The sequence below is a fragment of the Cynocephalus volans genome, chromosome 6 (genome assembly GCF_027409185.1).
Source record: "Cynocephalus volans isolate mCynVol1 chromosome 6, mCynVol1.pri, whole genome shotgun sequence".
In the NCBI taxonomy this organism is placed as follows: Eukaryota; Metazoa; Chordata; class Mammalia; order Dermoptera; family Cynocephalidae; genus Cynocephalus; species Cynocephalus volans.
Window position 1 is genome coordinate 6,493,960 of NC_084465.1, and position 18,397 is coordinate 6,512,356.

Consider the following 18,397-nt stretch of genomic DNA (forward strand, 5'->3'; position numbering starts at 1 on the left):
TTAATTGACATGTCATAATTGTGCATATTTATGGGGTACAGAGTGATATTCAATACACGTAGACAATGTGTTAATGATCAAATCAGGGTAATTAGAATATCCATCACCTCAAATATTTATCATATGTTTGCATTGGGAACATTCAAAATCCTCTCTTCTAGCTATCTGAAAATATATAATAAGTTATTGTTAATTATAATCACCTAATACTAATAATACAGAACACTAGAATGTATTCTTATCCAGCTGTAAGTTTGTACCCATTAATGAACCTCTCCCCACCTGCCACTCCCAGCTCTAGTAAGCACAATTCTACTTTCTACTTCTATAAACTCAACTTTTTCAGCTCCCACATATGAGTGAGAACATGTGATATTTATCTTTCTGTACATGACTTATTTCACTTAACATAATGCCGTCTAGGCTCATCCGTGTTCGAAATAAGCTGTTTTTAAGGGTAAAAGTAAATTGGACAAGGTCCAGGTTTAGTTGTCCGGGGTGAGCCAGTCTATTCTTTCCTGACTACATAGATTAACACTAGCATAGTATAAAGCAAGACTGTTATGGGTTGAATTGTGTCCTTCAAAAATTCATATGTTAAAGTCCTAATTGCCAGTACCTCAGAACGTGACCTTATCTGGAAATAAGGTTGTTGTAGACATAATCAGTAAGATGAGGGCATCAGGATGGGCCCTAATCCAATATGACTGGTGTCCTTATAAAAGGGGGACATTTGGATACAGAGACAGATGGGCCTAGAGAGAGGACTACGTAAAGAGACACAGAGAAGACGGCATCTACAAGCCAAGGCGAGAGGTCCAGAACACGTCCTTCCCTTTCAGTCCTCAGAAGGAACCAACCCACCAACACCTTGATTTTGAACTTCTAGCCCCCAAAACTGGGAAAGAATAAATTTCTGTTAAGCCACCCAGTTTGTGGCATTTTGTTATGGAAGCCCTACCAAACCAATACAAGGACATCAAATTTTAATGTGCATAAAAATCGTCTGGGGTTCTTGCTATATGCAGGTCCAGATTAAGTACATTTGGGGTGGGGCCTGCGTGGCTAACAAGCTTACAGTTGCTGTCAATATTGCTGATGCTCAGAACACACTTGAGTTGAAAGGGTCTAGTGGGCCAGGACACTATTTAAAATGGCAATCTTTCAAGCACTTTAGAAAAACATGCTGATAGATAGCTGAAACTAATTTGTAAATAGCTATTCATTCGTTTAAGTCCAAATTTTAAAAAGCCTATTTTTCTACATAATTCTTGGATCAAAGAAGGAATTAAGCATTGCAAATTATGGAGAGATTAATAAAGACGAAAACACATCATGTTAAAAACTAAGAGATATGGCTAAAATTCTAATCAGAATAAAATGAATACTTATAGATGCATTATTATTATACAAGAAAGAGATAAAATAATCAAACTAATCTTATAAGCCAGCAATAAAAAAGTGACAAAATGAACCAAAAGGAAAAAAAAGAACCAATAAAGATAACTAGAAATTAATAAATTAGAAAACAAAAAAGTAAAATGGTTAAGTATAATCAAAAGTTGGTATTTTGAAAGACAAATGAAATAGAACAATGCTTATGAAGCTTAGGAAAACAGAGGGAAAATGTACAACAATAAAAATGAGAAAGAATACAGTATGGTACTAAAGAGGATAAAAATAATTATGAAAATATGATGTGCAATTTTATGCCAATAAATTTGAAAAATAGGGGGAATGGATTTACACTAAAATAGATTGTTTTAAATAGACCCTAGAAATAGAAAGTCCAAGCTTACTATCACTAGCTCTATTTCAACATAATAGGTAATCATATTATTTCAACTATTTTAGAGCATAGGAATGCATAGAAAACTTTCAAATTCATTTTATGAAGCTAGCATAAATCTGATATAAAAATCTAATGAAGGTAGCACAAAAAAAGAAAAAACATAAACCAGGGTTTTTAGGACTTGAATTGTGCATAGATTTCTTTTGAAGAGCACATGGGATCTCAGCCTCTAGAGTTGATTTAAATTACTTTGTTCCTTAAATACGCATAAATAAACAAAAATAGGTCAAATCTTCTTGTGCTCATGAATTCTTATACAGTTATAAATGAAACAGTCAAAAATAGTGAAAGGTAGCTTAAAAAGTGAAATTCAAATTGGCAAGTTAATTTATTAAAAAATTAGACTTCATCAAAATTAAAAACTCCTGCTTTCAAAAGTCACAATTAAAAGAAGAAGAAAAAAACAAAAAACAAAAAAAACACACACAAAAAACAAAGCCATAGACTAGGAGAACCCAGTCATATATCTGAGAAGGGTCTTATATCTGTAATACATAAAGCAGTCTCAAAATTCAATCATTAGAAAGCAAACAATTCAATTTAAAAATGGGCAAATATTTTAGCGTCAACAAAGAAGATATACGGGTGGCAAATAAACACATACAAAGAGGTGCAACATCCAGGAAAATGTAAATAAAACTACAAGGAAGTACTACAACACTCCTATCAGAATGCCTAAAATTAAAAAGACTGGCCATACCAAGTGCTGGCAAAAACGTACAGGAACTGGAACTTTTGTCCACTGCTGATGGGAACGTAAGATGTACAACTACTTTGGGAAAGTGGCAGTTTCTTAAAAAGTTAAGCATATGCCCTAAGATCTAGTCATTTCACTTCTAAGCATTTACCCAAGAGAGAGAAAAAGCATCCGTTCATACCAAATTTGCACAGGAATGTTTATACCTGCTTTATTTGTAATAGGCAAACAGTGGAAACTATCCAACCATCAACAGGTGAATGCATAAACCCATTGCAGTACGTCCATGTAAGTCGTATTGCTCAGCAATGAAATGAGCCCTACCACTGAGCAATCTCAGTCCAGGAAACTTCCCTCCACAAATATCAACATAAATGCATAAAAATATGTGAATTTGGGTGCTTATTACATAATTTTTGTAAAGTTGAAAAAGTAGAAACAACCAAGATTCCTTTTATAGGGAAATTGTATATTTATACATGGATAAATGCTCTCAATTGTTAAAATTAATGAGGCAAATTAATGTGTAATGCTTTAAAAAATGTTTTTCATAATATACTGTTAAAAATTATAGAAAAATAAAAAAGTAAAGCCCATTTTATGTAAAGTATATGATTATTCTATGTGTTTACTGTTTATAAATATGTGTATGTGTCTATATATAAATTCATATAAATCCTGGAAGAATATACACTAAAATATTGACAATGATAATCTCTGTGTTCGGTAGGGAAAAGAAAGGTTTTACCTTAAGCATTTAAGACAAAGTGGTAGGATGGTGAATGTTTTACCCTCCACGTTTTCTATAACTAACATTTAAAAGAAATGTCTACACTTATTCATTATAAAAGGATAAATAGTAACTTTACAGTGCAGAAATCTGGCAGCCACTGTTTTAATCAAGTGACCAAAAGTAACTTCACCATTAATGGGACAAATATACATCATGTCCTTCCTAATATGATGCACAGAGAAGGACACAGAATCAATACTGCGGGATTCCAACCAAAAAGGCATTACCTGAATTTAATCATGAGGATACATCAAACTCAAAATGAGGATCATTTCACAAAACAACTGGTTAGATCTCTTCTAAAGTGTCATGAAAGATGAAGACTTAGGAGCAGTTTCAGATTCAAGAAAACTAAAAAGACAGGAAAACCAGGCAATCTATGGTCCTGGGTTGGATCTTTCCAGAAAAAGAACACTAGAGGGGCAACTATAAAAATTTGAATAATGTCTGCAGATTAGCTAAGAATACTGTATTAATGTTAATGTTCTGACTTTGTTCATTGTTCTGGTTCTGTGGGTAAGGAGGGTGTTAACATTTGGGGAACCTAAGAAAAGGCTATAAAGAAAAGGCTGTAGTTAAAATATTTTTGCAACAATTTTGTAAGTCTGAAATTATTTCAAAACTGAAAAGTTAAGAAATAAAAATTAAATTAGAAGACCCATGAACATAAAAATATTCTTTTCAAAGATCTGTATCATATTTTTCTTTAGCTTAGAAAATAATTATGTAAACTTTAAAGGAAGGCACAGCAGATGGGTTGCTGTGCGAGTCCCACACGCTGGACTCTGGCTCTGTGGGTTGCACTGTGCCTGCCCCGCCTCAGACCCCAGAGCCATCACCATAGCAAACTAGCTCACACCTCAGACCCCAGAGCCAATGTCTCTCTGCACAGCCTGTGCTCAGGCACCAGCTCAGCTGCCATAGAGAGCTATGCCCTGCACGACCCCAGAGCCACTGCAGCTGTGCTCCGGTTCTTAGCACCTAAGCCTCAAATGTCATTAACAGCTCAGCAGTGGGAGTGTGTATATCAAACATCATGGAGTACACCATAATATATACAATTTTTATTTTCAATAAAAATTTTTAATTTAAAAAATAAAATAAAATAAATTAGAAAAATAAAATAAGGCAAAGCTAAAAAGGAAATTCCATTTAATGGGCTAATATGGTTAAAATAATGGCTGAAAATCTGCTTGGGCTCCAGATATTGGTAGCTACTCCTGGCAGTTAAAATGTATTTTGAGCATAATAGTGTTTTTTCTAAAGAATTAAATTTGCTCTTTAAAAAGTTACTATTTTGAATACTCAAAGTGCCAAATCCACTTCCCTTTTTGGATAAATCTCTAAACTTTCTGTTTTTCCTAACAAATATCACGTGATGGGGGAAGGGAAGTGAAGGCAGTCATCCTATTTTAGAAGATGAGGTTTAGGGGGGAGAAATGGTGGCATTGAGAGAAATCCATACCTTACAGACATTCAAAACTATCCACCTGCCTGTGTGGTAGTTAAATAGACAGTTGAGTAAAACAATTGTCCTCTGAATTAAATTCCTATGATGTTCTATGGTTTGAGTAAATTAAAAATGTTTTTCTTTTATTACGACTCAGGTAGATTGTGTCATTCTGTGCATGCAAACTCTACACCCTTGAGTGTGCCATGTCCTAAGTGATATTTGTGGCTTCAGATGTCATGTTGCACACCAGCTGCAACAAGGCAAAGTGGACCCACTTTCTCCTGTTTCCTGGAACCTGGTCTTTGTCTCTATATTACCAGAAGATGTCTATATTACTTAAGTACTTATCACTTAGTTAAAGGAGAATATCAGCCCTCTTTGCCTGGAAACCCTAAGACCCAAAAACATATTTAAAAAGGTACTAAAACAAAAATGCTACGACATGGAATGAACCTTGGGATGCTAAGTAAAATAAGCCAGTCACAAAAGGACAAAAACTGTACAATTCCACCTATGTGAGGAACCTAGAGTAGTCACATTCATATGGACACAAAGTAAAATGGCGGTTGCCAGGGGCTGGGGAGTTATTGTTTAATGGGTACAGACTTTCAGTCTGGAATGATGAAAAAGTTCTAGAGATGGATAGTATTAGTGGTTGCACAACAGTGTGAATGTACTTAATGCCATTAAATTGTACGTTTAAAAATGGTTAGGTCTGGCCAGTTAGCTCAGTTGGTTAGAGTTCGTGGTGACGACACCAAGGTCAAGGGTTCAGGTCCCACACCTGCCAGCTGCCAAAACAAACACACAAAAACAAACAAAAATAATAAAAATGGTTATATAGTAACTTTTGTGCTATGTGTATTTTACCACAAAACTTTAAAAAAGGCATTAACACAAATGATTAAAGGAACAATGAAAAAAAAAAAAGCAGACTTTGAAGAAAAAGTAGGTAGCTAATCTAAAGCATTTTCTGTCAGGAATGAATCCCCCTTTGGCCAGAAGCCCTTACTAGTGACTTAATAAAAACATCTGTGAGTGACCCAATCCTTGGAAACCTCTAGAACACATCCTGTGTCATGGGGAAGACATTCTCCACACTGTAAGTTTTAGAATCTTGAAATAGGATATTGACATTATCTGACTTCCACTCCCAAAAGTAGGACTCTATATTACAAGACTTCTAACATGCTTAAATTAAAATCTGATTAGTTGCTGTTTTTTACAAAAACATAGAAGGAACATACATTTCATTCCTGGTATCTGGCACATCTCTCTCGATTCCCAAGCTTTTACTGATAACAGTATTAAATCCATATTTCAAAAAGCCACTTAAAACTTCTGGGTCCGAATAGTTAAAATCGTCACCTGCAAGAAAAGGTAATTAGAGTCTCATTAGGAACGTTACTACTATCACCTCGATGCAGGACAACAGGAACAAATCTGTACTGAGTTTACTCCTTTTAGAGTGAGATAGTCATTTTCTTGGAAACTAAACTACCCCTAGGAGAAAAGGTTAAAGGTGGGAGCACAAATTATTTACATACACTAATTGAAGCAAATTCCTTATCAAAGTAGGAACAATTAGCTGCTCCTTGGTCATTAAGTCTTCGATGAAAAGCAGCTGCTCAGCCTTCTGGGCCCATCACGATTCACAGCTGCAGTGTAAAATTACAGTAACAGAAGGATTTAGGGGAGGGGAGAGAATAAGAGCTAAAACCCCCCTCGAAAATTCCATTAGAGGGAATAAAACAAGACAACCTGAATGTATCAGTCGCAACAATAAATGAAGTTGGGGTAAATGCACTATTCAAAGATAAAAACTTTTACATGGGAATAAAAACCAAAACGTGGTCATAACACATAGACAAACTGTATGGAAATGGTTAAAAGTGGAAGAACGGTCAGACAGTTTTACCACTGAAAAGAAGTGTACAATTCACTGGAAGGAGCAGACAGTCATTTTATACTAAGAGATATGTCAGTAGAGATTTAATAGTAATGAGCTTGTATTTAATGACATCAAATAATGCTGCAACTAAACACTCCAAGAAAAAATGGTTAGAAATGTCAACATGTACTGCCACAAATAAACAGTAATGGAATATTTTAAAAACAATTCTGAATCAGAGAAAAGTCTGGAAAAAATTGATTAACGTAATTAATTGTTTCCTTAGTGGATATATACTGTACTTTGTCTTCCAGAGAATAGACTTTCTTTTCCAATGCCCAAGGAGTGTTTTCCAAAATTAATATAAAAGGCTATATATAAAGGGCGTTCTGGTGCAGATGGAGCAGTCCCATTCCTTCCAGGTTCTCTTTCCTACAACTAAAAAATCCTGGACATAACACAACAGATAAGCACAGAAGGCCTCTGGAAGATGGAAGCTGATTGCCTAATGGCCCTGGGACTGGATAAAGGACATGGTGAGCTCCTGGAAATTCCTTGTTGCCTTGCATAGATTCTAGATGGGGGCTGCAGAAGCCTTCACCTGGAACCGCCAACAGGCCTGGACAAAAAATGCTCCAAGATAAGCCTGCCCTCCCTAGCCAAAGGGCTAGAAAAAGCTAGCCTAACAACAGAAAACCTCTGGCAATAACTAAGCTAGTTCAATCAACCACCAATGAAAATCACACCATCTGCTGTGGCTGCAGTGGGGCTGAGCAGGAAGCTGATATTTCACCCCAACCCTTGCCCCGAGAAAGCAAGCAGCAGCATTCCTCTTTCCCACCCAGCCATGTCAGTGGGGTTGAGCAGAACCTAACTGTCCATCAGGCAGAAGCAGGCAGTGTTCTGATTACCTGCCTGGGAGGTGTTGGCAGGCTGAGCAGGGAGCTGGTGTTCCAGAACCCTACCTGGTGGAAGTGGGCGATGCTCCAGTTCTCCCCAAGGTGGTGTCAGTGGAGCCTCTAATCCCCCTGGCAGCAACAAGATTTAATGAGGTAGTGCCAGGTGGGGCTAGTCAGCCCTTCACGTTCTCCCTGCCCTGGTGTCAGCAGGGCCCACTGGTGAGCTGAGCCTCTCCTACCCAGCATAAGCAAGGCAGATTAGGGGATGGGAGGCAGGGCTTCCCTTGTCTCCTCCCTGGAGTCAGCAGGGCCCAGCAGGGATCTAAACTCAGATACAACAAGGTTGTGCAAGTCAGTGCTGCATTTCACCAGACGGTGTCAACAAGGCCAAAGCGGGGCTGAACCTCCACTCCAGCCACCCACAATGAGGTCATGTACATGCTCCACTATTGCCCGGGTGGTGTCCGTGGGCCCAGTGGGAAGCTGGATGCACGTACCCACCTGGTCCTTGTGTTACATCTCAACAGGAGGAATGCCTCCAAAAAAAAGAAGCTTAAATAGGATCCAAAGTCTCGCAATATCCAAAATGTCCAGGATATAGTAAAAATTTTTTTGTCATACCAAGAACCAAAAAGATCTCAAGTTGAATGAAAAAAAGATAATGAACAGATGCCAACACTGAGATGAATCAGTGGTTGGAATTATCTGACTCAATGTTAAAGCAGCCATCATATAAATGTTTGAAACAAATGGAAAAAGGGAAAATAACAGCAAAGAAATAAAAGTTATTTTAAAAGAACCAAATGTAGATTATAGAACTAAAAAACACAGTAATCTAAATAAACTTGGATAGGCTTAAGAGCAGAGTGGCAATCAGTGAACTTGAGGACAGATCAACAAAATTTACCCAATCTGAAAAGTAATCTAAATAAACTTGGATAGGCTTAAGAGCAGAGTGGCAATCAGTGAACTTGAGGACAGATCAACAAAATTTACCCAATCTGAACAACAGAGAGAAAACCGACTGAAAAAACAAAAAGAGAGCTTCAGGGACCCGAGGGATAACAGGAGAGCTGAGTTTGTATTCTAGGAGTTATGGAAGGAAAGGAGAGAAAGTAAGATTGAAAAAGTCCACTAAAAAATAACAGCTGAAAACTTCCCAAATTTGGTGAAAGATGGAAATCTACAGATTGAAAAGGCTGAGCAAACCCTCAAGTGGGATATACCAAAGAAATGCATGTCAAAATACATCATAATAAGCCTTTTGAAAATTGAAGACAAACTCCAGAGAAATGACACAGTACTTACAGGGGGGGACCCCAATTTGAATGACTATGGATTTCTCTCCTGAGGCCACAGAGGAAGGAAGTGGCAAAACATTTTTAAGTGCTGAAAGAAAATAACTGTCAACAGCAAATTCTATATCCAGCACAAATATCCTTCAGAAATTATGAGAAAATAAAGATACTCTCAGATGAAGAAAAAAATAAGAATTTATGACTAGGAAACCTACCCTTAGAGAATCACAAAAGGGAATTCTCTGCAAAGATAATAGAAGAAGGCTTGAAACTTCAGTAAAGAAAAAAGAATATAAAAATGGGTAAAAAATAGGAGTAAATATAATAGACAACCCTTCTCATAAGATTCTTAAGTCACATTTGGTGGTTGAAGCAAATATTATTACACCATCTGATATGCTGCTCTGTGTATGTAGAGGAAATACTAAAGATAGTTATATTTTAAAATTGAGGAGGTTAAGGAGCTTTACTTTTACACCTGAAGTGGCAAAACATCGATACAAAGAAACTGTGATAAATTACATATGTATAGCATTAATACCTAGTGTAACCACTAATAAAACTATACAAAGCAATATATTTAAAAACACTATAAGTAAATAAAGACAGAATTCTGAAAAATATTCAAGTAACCCACAGCAAGGTAAGAAATTGAGGAAAGAAAAACAGAAGAAACAAACAAAAAAATAAAATGGCCAACTTAAGCCCTAACATATCAACAATTATATTAAATGCAAATGATCTAAATATACCAATTAAAGATGTAGATTAGCAGGGTGGATAAAAATATACGATCAAACAATACACACAAGAAACTCACTTCAATGTGACATTGGTAGATTGAAAGTAAAAGGATAGGAAAAGATACACCATGCAAATATTTATCAAAAAAGCAGAAGTGGTTGTAATGATATCAGATAAAATAGACTTCAGAGCCCCCTCCCCAAATTACTAGAGATAGAGAAAGACCTTACCTAGTGATAAAAGAATCAACCTACCAGGAAGAGATAATGATCCTAAACATAAATACACCAAACAACAGAGCCTCAAAAAACATCAAGCAGGCTGGCGACTTAGTTCAGTTGGTTAGAACACGGTTTTATAAAACCAAGCTCAAGGGTTCAGGTCCCAGTACGGTCTAGCTACAAAAAAAAAAAAAAAAAAAAAAAAAGAAGAAGCAAAAACTGATAGAGTTGAAAGGAAAAACAGAAAAATCCACAAATTATATTTGGGATCTTCAACAACCCACTCATAGCAATTAACAGAACTACTAGCCAAAAAAATAAGGCTATAGAATTGAATAATACAATCAACCAACAGTATCTAATTGACATATGTAGAGAACACTCCACCTGATGGTAGCATAATGTACATTTTGTTTTCAAACACCCATGGACCATGCACCGAGACAGACCATATTCTGGATTATAAAATAGACCTAAAGTAACGTAAAAGAATTAAGTCATAGAAGTATATTTTATGACTATAGTGGAGTCAAACTGGATATCAGTAAGAGAAAGACAACAGAAAAATATACAAACAGAAAAATTAAAAAAATAAACTTCCAAATAATCCAAAGAGGAAGCCTCAAAGGAAATATAAAAATACATAGAACTGAATGAAAATACAACATATCAAAATATGTGGGATGCAGGTAAACCAATATTACAAAGATGTCAATTCTCTCCAAACTGATCTATAGATGCAATGTAATTCCATTCAAAATACCAGCTGACTTTTTTTTTTTTGGTAGAAATTGACAAGCTGTTGCTAAAATTTATACAGACAAGCAGAAGATCTAGAATAGCCAAAACAATTTTTAAAAGAACCAGAATAGAGCTCAGAAATGGATATACACAAAAAATGGTCAATTGATTTTTGACATAGATGCCAAGGTGGGAAAAGGGGAGTATTTTAACAAACGGTGCTGGATCAAGTGGATATCCATATGCAAGAAATGAGCATTGATCCTTACTTCAAACCATCACAAAAATGAACTCAAAATGGATCATGGCCCTAATGTAAAACCTGAAACTTTAGATTTTCTAAAAGAAAACATAGAATGAAATCTTTAAGCTTGGGGTAGGCAAGGATTTCTTAGGTAGAACATAAGAAACATGAACCGTACAAGAAAATGTAATGAATTGAATATCATCAAAATTAAAAAGTTTGCTCGTTGAATGACACCATTCAAAAGAGAATGAAAAGACAAGCCACAGACTTGTGCAAACTCTTTGCAACTTGCACATCAGGGGACCTGAATCCAGAGTACAGAAAGAAGTCTCAAAAATCACTAAGACAAACATCCCAACTTAAAAATGGACAAGAGTCTCCCAGAGATACTTTACAAAAGAAGATACACGAGTGGCTGTTAAACACATGAAGAAGTGCTCAAAATCATTAGTCATCAGGGTAATGCAAATTAAGACCATGATGATCCCGTTACTCACCCATGAGAGTAGCTAAAATTTAAAAGTCAGACCATGGCAGGTGTTGGCAAAGATCTGGAGCAAGTGGAATTCTCAAATGCTCCTGGAGGGAATATGGTGGCACCACTATTTTGGAAAACAATTTGGCATTTTCTTTACAAGTTAAGCATGTACCATATGACCCAGCTATCCCACACTGAGGTATTTACCTACGAGAAACAAAATCTGTTCACAAAGACTTTCACACCAGTATTCACAGCCGTAGTATTTTATAATAGCCAAAAGCTAGAAACAATCCAAGTGTTCATCCGCAGATGAATCGATAAACAAATTGTGGTATATTCACACAATAGAATACTACTCAACGATAAAGTGGAGTGAACTGTTGCTACAAGCAGCAATATGAATCTCAGAAGAACTATTCTGATTGAGAAAAAGGCCAGGCAAAAAAGAATACATACTTTATGATTCCATTTATATAAAATTCTATAAAGTACATACTCATCTGTAGTAAAATTTTCAAGGCAATGTAAAATGTAAAGAACAAAGACTAATGTTCCAAAATATCATTTTTCTATGCTCATATTTTAAAAAGCAATCAAAAAACTAAAGAGTTTAGAGGAAATTGGAGGCCAGAATATATCTTCAAAAAGATTTTTAAAAATTCTTGGCAAACTGTCTGAACTGTTCCCAGGCCAGAGATGGGGGAATTACTGAGGTTACAAATCCACAACGTGCCTCCTTGTGGAGTCTCTCGCTACTCTCGACTCAGCTTCTATGCCCCGTCCCACTGCAGGCCTTCACCGTCTTTCTCTTCCGGACCTTTGAGGCAACATTCTGCACCTAATCTCTATCTTTTAGGGAACTGTAAATTAGGTGGGGCGTGATGACTTATGAATACGAAACAGAGGACAAGCGAGAATTCTAAGATGTACCATTATCAGAGGAAACGACAACCATCTAGCTCAATCCCCTGGAGATTAAGTAATTTCTAGGTTCAAGTAGTTTGTGTACAACTGATAAAATTTCAGCTGGTGACAAGAAAGTAGAACAGAGAGTTCAGAGCAGAGATATCCCAAGTGCACAGTGTCCCAAGGGGCAGCAGATGGAGGAAGGACACAGGCTCCCGCTCCACTGTGTTGACAAGAGGAGCTGCCAGGTGCCAGGTATTGCTCTAGACACCAGGACGTGTATGTAGTGAACACAACACTGTATCCCTTAAAATAGGCATAGAGTGCAAATTAAAACATGTGATAACCCCAGAGTTGGCAGGGGTGTGGGGAAATCAGCACTCTCCTTCACTACTGGTGCAAGAGTGAACTGGTGACACTGGCAGGGAGTAATTTAGTAGTTTCTGTTAAAATTTTTAAAAAAATGCATGTACCCTATGGCTTCGCTTTCCTATTTCTAGGAATCTGTTCTACATAAATAGAGCATTATATGGATCTTTAAATGTGTGTGTTTCTCTTTATGTGTGGATACTATAAAGGAAGTTCACTGCATCACTTTGTTACTGTAGGAAACAGTAGGAAACAACCTATATGTCCATCACCAGGGGAGTGGCTAAATAAAATCTGACGTGTTCATGCTGTACAACTGTTGAAAACTGAGACAGATCTACATGTAGCTGGCTAAAAAGACTACCACGGCATATTGGTATAGCAAATTGCATGGAGAATCATAGAGAAAAATTGGTATGCTTCGAACTGTTAAGCATTTACCTCTTTGGTAATATGTATGATATGTATGTATGTATGTAAGTGCTAAAGATTACGGATGATTTTCACTTTTTTTGTATGTGTTTTTACATGTTCCTCTAAGATGTTTATTAGCAAATGATACTCAAAGCTATTAAACATGTTTCTAAGATAGAGATGGTAAGATAGAGATGCTAACCCTTTGAATCTGTGCCGGCCACTGACCACAGCTCTGCCCAGAGCAGGAGGGCCCTCAGTTGGCTGCTGCTAGCCAGAGCCTTAGTTCCAAGCCCAAACGTGGTCTCGTGACTGGACCCACCTCACGTCATCCCAGTGCTTGTTCCACTTAGAGGAGAGGCAGCTCTATTCACTTCCCAGGGAGTGACACTGTTCAGGGGTGCTTGTCCTTGGTTTCCTCTTTCTCTGCTTTCTAGGGAAAAGGCAGGGGACCTGCAGGGGATCCCTGTGTGTTTGTGTGTTTGGGGCAGGTTTTAAGGCCAGCATCTGGTCATCTAGGGGGAGGGCAGTTCAGAGTAGGCATCTGCAGACTGCAAGCCTGGTTTTTGTGCCTAACCGTAGAATACAGTATCTCAAGGGGACACTGACATTATACATTCCAGGGACCTTATTCAGCTTTCACAGCTTTACGTGTACTCATGCGTGCATGCGTATGTGCATGTGTGTGTGAGTTCTGTGCAGGTCTGTCGCACGCATAGATTTGTGCAACCACCACAGTGAAGACACAGCAATGCCATCACAAGGACCTCTCAGATCGCCTTTCATAGCCACAGTCCCTTCCTTCCCCAGCCCCCAGCCCCGACTCCTGGGACCTGCACGTCTGTTCCTCACCTCCATGATTTTGCCTTTTCTAGCATGTTCTGTAAATGGACTCTTGCTGTGTGTGACCTTTGAGACCACCACAGAGACCCGTCTGGGTTGTGTGCATCACTAGTCTGTTCCTTTTGACTGCTGAGGCGTCTTCCAAGGTGTGGACAGACTACTGTGTGTTTAACCCTTCATCTGCTGTAGGACATTAGGCTTGTTTCCAGTTGTTGGCTATTATGAATAAATTTGCTATGATCATTCAGAAAAAAAAAAGTGTGAGCCTGTTTTTTAAGGGTCTCATTTGGGCTGTTTAGTGTTTTCTTCATCTTTCGTTGGGTTTATTTCATAAAATTGGGTCTTCATGTTTTTTCATGGGAAAAAAAAATCTTACAAACATAATGATGAATGAAAAAAGCAACTTCCAAAAGGATATGTACAGCAGAATATCTACACATACATTAAAAATACATAATACTATATTTTGCTTAGGAATAATAGACGGAGGAAGTGGAACAGGCCTGCATGAGAAAGACCATCAGTTCAGGGTAGCGATGACCTCTGAGGTTGGAGAGAGGGGGGGTCAAGTTTTTACTACCCCTATTAAAATGTATTTCTTTGAAAAACAGAAAGCTATCTGAAGCGAATATAGCCAACTATATGCAAGAAATTAAATTTAAGGGGTAAATGCATGCATGCCTATTTTATCATTTTCTTTGTATACATATACACATATGTGAAATATTTCACAATTTAAAAATTAAGTTGCTCTGAGAAAGACATTCTCTTGCTCTTCCAAATATTAAATTTGTGTTGTATTTTTCCCTTCAAACAGCTGACAGAGAAAATCAAAATACTTACCCAATACAGGAAATGGTCTCAGCTTCTCAGGTATATCTTCTTCAGACGTTTTGACCAGGATTTGTGGTTTTGAGATTTGCTCTGCACCATGGGTCATTTGCTGATGCATGTTTTCTTCAAGGGAACAATCTGATGTAGGTTCATGGATTTTCTTCTGCTGGTTGCTCCCATGATTACAGTGAAAATACACGAGCAACAGATTTATGCAGATCCCAGATGTCAAACACCCATAGAATAAACATTTAATTACGGCATTTCTCATTGTCAACTTAGCATTTCTGAATGTCCATTTTTCAATTTTCCTAAGTTAGAATGATTCAAGAGAAGCAGTATTAGACATTTCACTAGTGTGTAGATCTTCAACTTGGCTTAAATTCAGTTTTCAGTGTTTTAAAAACAGAAGCATTTTGATGTCAGCCCTTACTATATGTATAAAGTGTGTTTTTTTCTATTAGTAAAAACTCTTAATGTAACAGCCTGAATAGAAGTGACTCCACTTTGTTAAACTTCTAAATTAAATTTTGTTTTTCTTTCTTACTCTTGTAATCCAAACCACATAGCTCGCAGCTGGACATTAGAATACAATGATTCTTGTTCACATGATGCTATAACATAGTGACTTTTGCTCACACTGTACACAGAATAATTATAGAAGAAATTATCAACCCAGGTGGCCATTCTTTACTAGCTTACTAACTAGATCTTTTCGAGGTTAACAGGAACTGAATCCGTGACTTAACTTCATGGAGGATGTCACCTTCCATCCCTGAGCTGCCCATGGGGGTGCAGAGTCTCTTCCTGCAACTGCATCAGAGTCCAGACTCTTCCTCCAGTTGACCCTGCTTCCCTCCCTCCTTTGCAGCTGTTGTCCCCAAACCCCTCCCAACAAATCCACTCCCACTAAGCTTTCTGCATGCAAAGCTCAGCCTTGGAGTCTGCTTCCAGGAGAACTTGACCTGTGTTCAACAGTTGGTACTGGGAATGGGCCTGGAAAATAGACTCTAACATGTGATTTTAGGGCTGGGTCAAGCTCTAGCAGGCTGGTACTAAGGACACCACCACTTGTGGAAAGGTGGCATTCTGATAGCCTCTGGCATGCCATAGCAGTATGCTTGTTAAAATTTCACTGGGGGTGAATTGGGATGGAATACTGGTGGAAAGGAATGTTCTGGTTGGTGCATTTGAGAAATGGGGGGAGAGGGGAGTTGTAATTCTAAATATCATGGAATCTGATATCAGATGGCTGATGTCAAGTGCTATGGCATTTGAGAAAAGCAATAAAAGGCTGAGGGTGATTAATCACCAATTGAAGGCAAAATATCAGAGTCAGAGGGCCTCCTTAACAGCATGTAAACTCTCATCTCCTACAACCAAGGGGCAGAGGAAGCTGAGAGTCAGGCCCAGGGTTTGATTTTCAGGGGAGCAGAGCTCCAGAGAAGGTTGAATTCTCCACCTTGGTTAGTCTTGTATGCAGGGAAGGAGAGATCACCTGAGATTTGGGATGGGGATGTCTGGAGTGAGACATGCATGAGGCCTAGAAACCCCACATCCACGGGGGTTTGGCAGAAGTGGCCCACCCCTCCCCGCTAAGGCTGGCCGTGGTCCCCTGCTCTGCAAGGCAACACATGCCCTGCCTCAGGATCTTCCCCCAAGTACCCTCCTGGCCACCAGATCAATAACTAGGGTCAAGTTAGCACATAGCCTTGCCGGGAAAGTGCTACTTTTCCTGGAAGGGGGTACCCAGAGGAGCTTGTAGGATCAGCTATCTCGAACCAGCGGGAGCCAGGGGTGCACCATGGGCCCGTGTCCTGAGAATACTGGATCAGGGAGGGGAATATAAAATTGGATTAGGGAGCGATTATTAATACAGCAATATTCTCCCAGGACACAGGATTTAACACCCTGATAAAGATCCTGACTGCACAATGAAGTTTCATTGATTGAATAAATAACTCTTTACAAATGAAATATTTGATTATGCAAAGAAAAAGTATCAAATGTAGAAGATAACTACTAACTAGGGGAAACAGCGGATCAGAACAACTGAAAAGAGACGTAGCTGTTTTAATTTATGTCACCAATGTATTTTCCCATCGAATGTCTAAATTTTGAGAGACTTCTGTGTTAACTTTCTCCAAAAACCAAAAGCAACGAGAAACTAGTAAAAGGAGAAAGTGGCTGAGGAGAGACAACCAAATTTAATATACAAAATATACACACACGTTTATGGGATAGGATTATTAATGGAAAATAAATCCATATTCTCTAGAAGGATTCTAACATATTATGAAAACTTGGGGGAAATTCTCTGCAGCTGTAAACACTTATGAAAATACCACCTCCCCCGCCCCCCCCCCAATTTTCTCATTTTACTAAGTTCTTATATTACATTTTCTTAAAGCAGAGCTCTCCCTAGTTCTCTGGAACATGCACCTCCCTTCCTTTCCTTTCCCCCTCCCTCCACATTCCCACAAAATACAGAAAACCCCTCCTACCAAGAGATAGATCTAAGAGGTCTGTGACTGGCTTTTTGACTCTGTATCCTCAGAAGAAAATTATGTTCAGTTATTTTCTTCACTAACATATGCTGAATTCACATGCTAGAAAAATTAATTAATTCGTAAAGCATTTCAATGATGATTTATATATACAGCAAATAAAATTTTAAGTGCATTAAAGAGACCTGGGAGTTAACTGAAAGAATGCTGTAAAGCAGAAAAGAATGCAGCTAATAATCACCAACACGCGTGCATGCACACACACACACACACACACATCCCAAAACCCTAAACTAAATCTCGATTTACAGTCATTGAGTTTGTTTCAAAATGTGAGTCTTTAGAGTCAGGAAAACATGACCACAACCATGCTTTAGATAATGTCGCGATGACTAATTTTTCTGTAAATAATCAGTATTTTTTTAACCCCTGGTTTTCCTAGGATAATCTTAATACTGATCTCCATACAATATCTATGACTTTCTGATCCTGCTGATGTTTTTTTTTTTTTTCTATTGAATTTTTTTTGAATAAGTAATACATTCACTTGACATAAATTTTAGAGCACAAAGGACCATATAATGAAAATTGGCCTGGTTTTTCAAGGACCAAAGCCATTATTACAGTGACCGATCTGCCTTTAGGGTGGCATACCAGCCTGGTAGCTACTTCCCTTTTTAAAAAATCAAATAAATCTTACTCCTAATCCCCAGAGCTGGCACCCTGTTCAAAATCCAGTACTTTGATACAAGTGAAAGGGAATCCCCCACGTCTTTGTTCCCACTTTCAGGACACGGAGCTCACTCTACCTACCATGCAGGAGACCGCTTTGGCTGCTTTGTGACTGGTGTGTTTTCCAAGCACAGTCATAGGCGAAATTAGGCAGGGGTCTTCATCGAGTGAACAGAAAGATGTAACTTTTTTTTCTGGATGGCAGACTTTATGGTGCTTGGATTTCAAGTAAATACCTGACTGTGCTGGTTGCCCTGCCGACGTGGTAGTGCTCAAACAACACATCAGGGTGCCTCACAAAGCCCGATGACATCACATAGGGCCACCAGCCCCCAGGGTTCCCCACCTGTAAGCTCCAACCAGCAGGTGGAATCCAGAGGCTCCAGCGTTCAAAGGGTCCTCTGAGGAAGACTTAAATCCTTACTCCTCAGCTAAGGAGATGCGGAGAGCCTCGTGTTAGGTAAGGTCCAAATCT

The 18,397-nt window shown here is 38.2% G+C and overlaps 1 protein-coding gene across 1 annotated transcript in view; it reads right to left on the minus strand.

Moving 5' to 3' along the window:
- The window catches only part of GALNTL5 (polypeptide N-acetylgalactosaminyltransferase like 5), a 31,917-nt gene extending 16,963 nt beyond the window's left edge, over positions 1–14,954 (minus strand). The window contains exons 1-2 of the mRNA XM_063099774.1: positions 14,693–14,954; positions 6,043–6,163 (exon numbers count right to left, since the gene is read on the minus strand). Of these exons, the coding sequence (XP_062955844.1) occupies positions 6,043–6,163; positions 14,693–14,954 (383 nt within the window). The remainder of the gene's footprint in view (positions 1–6,042; positions 6,164–14,692) is intronic.
- Between the last annotated feature and the right edge of the window lie 3,443 nt (positions 14,955–18,397).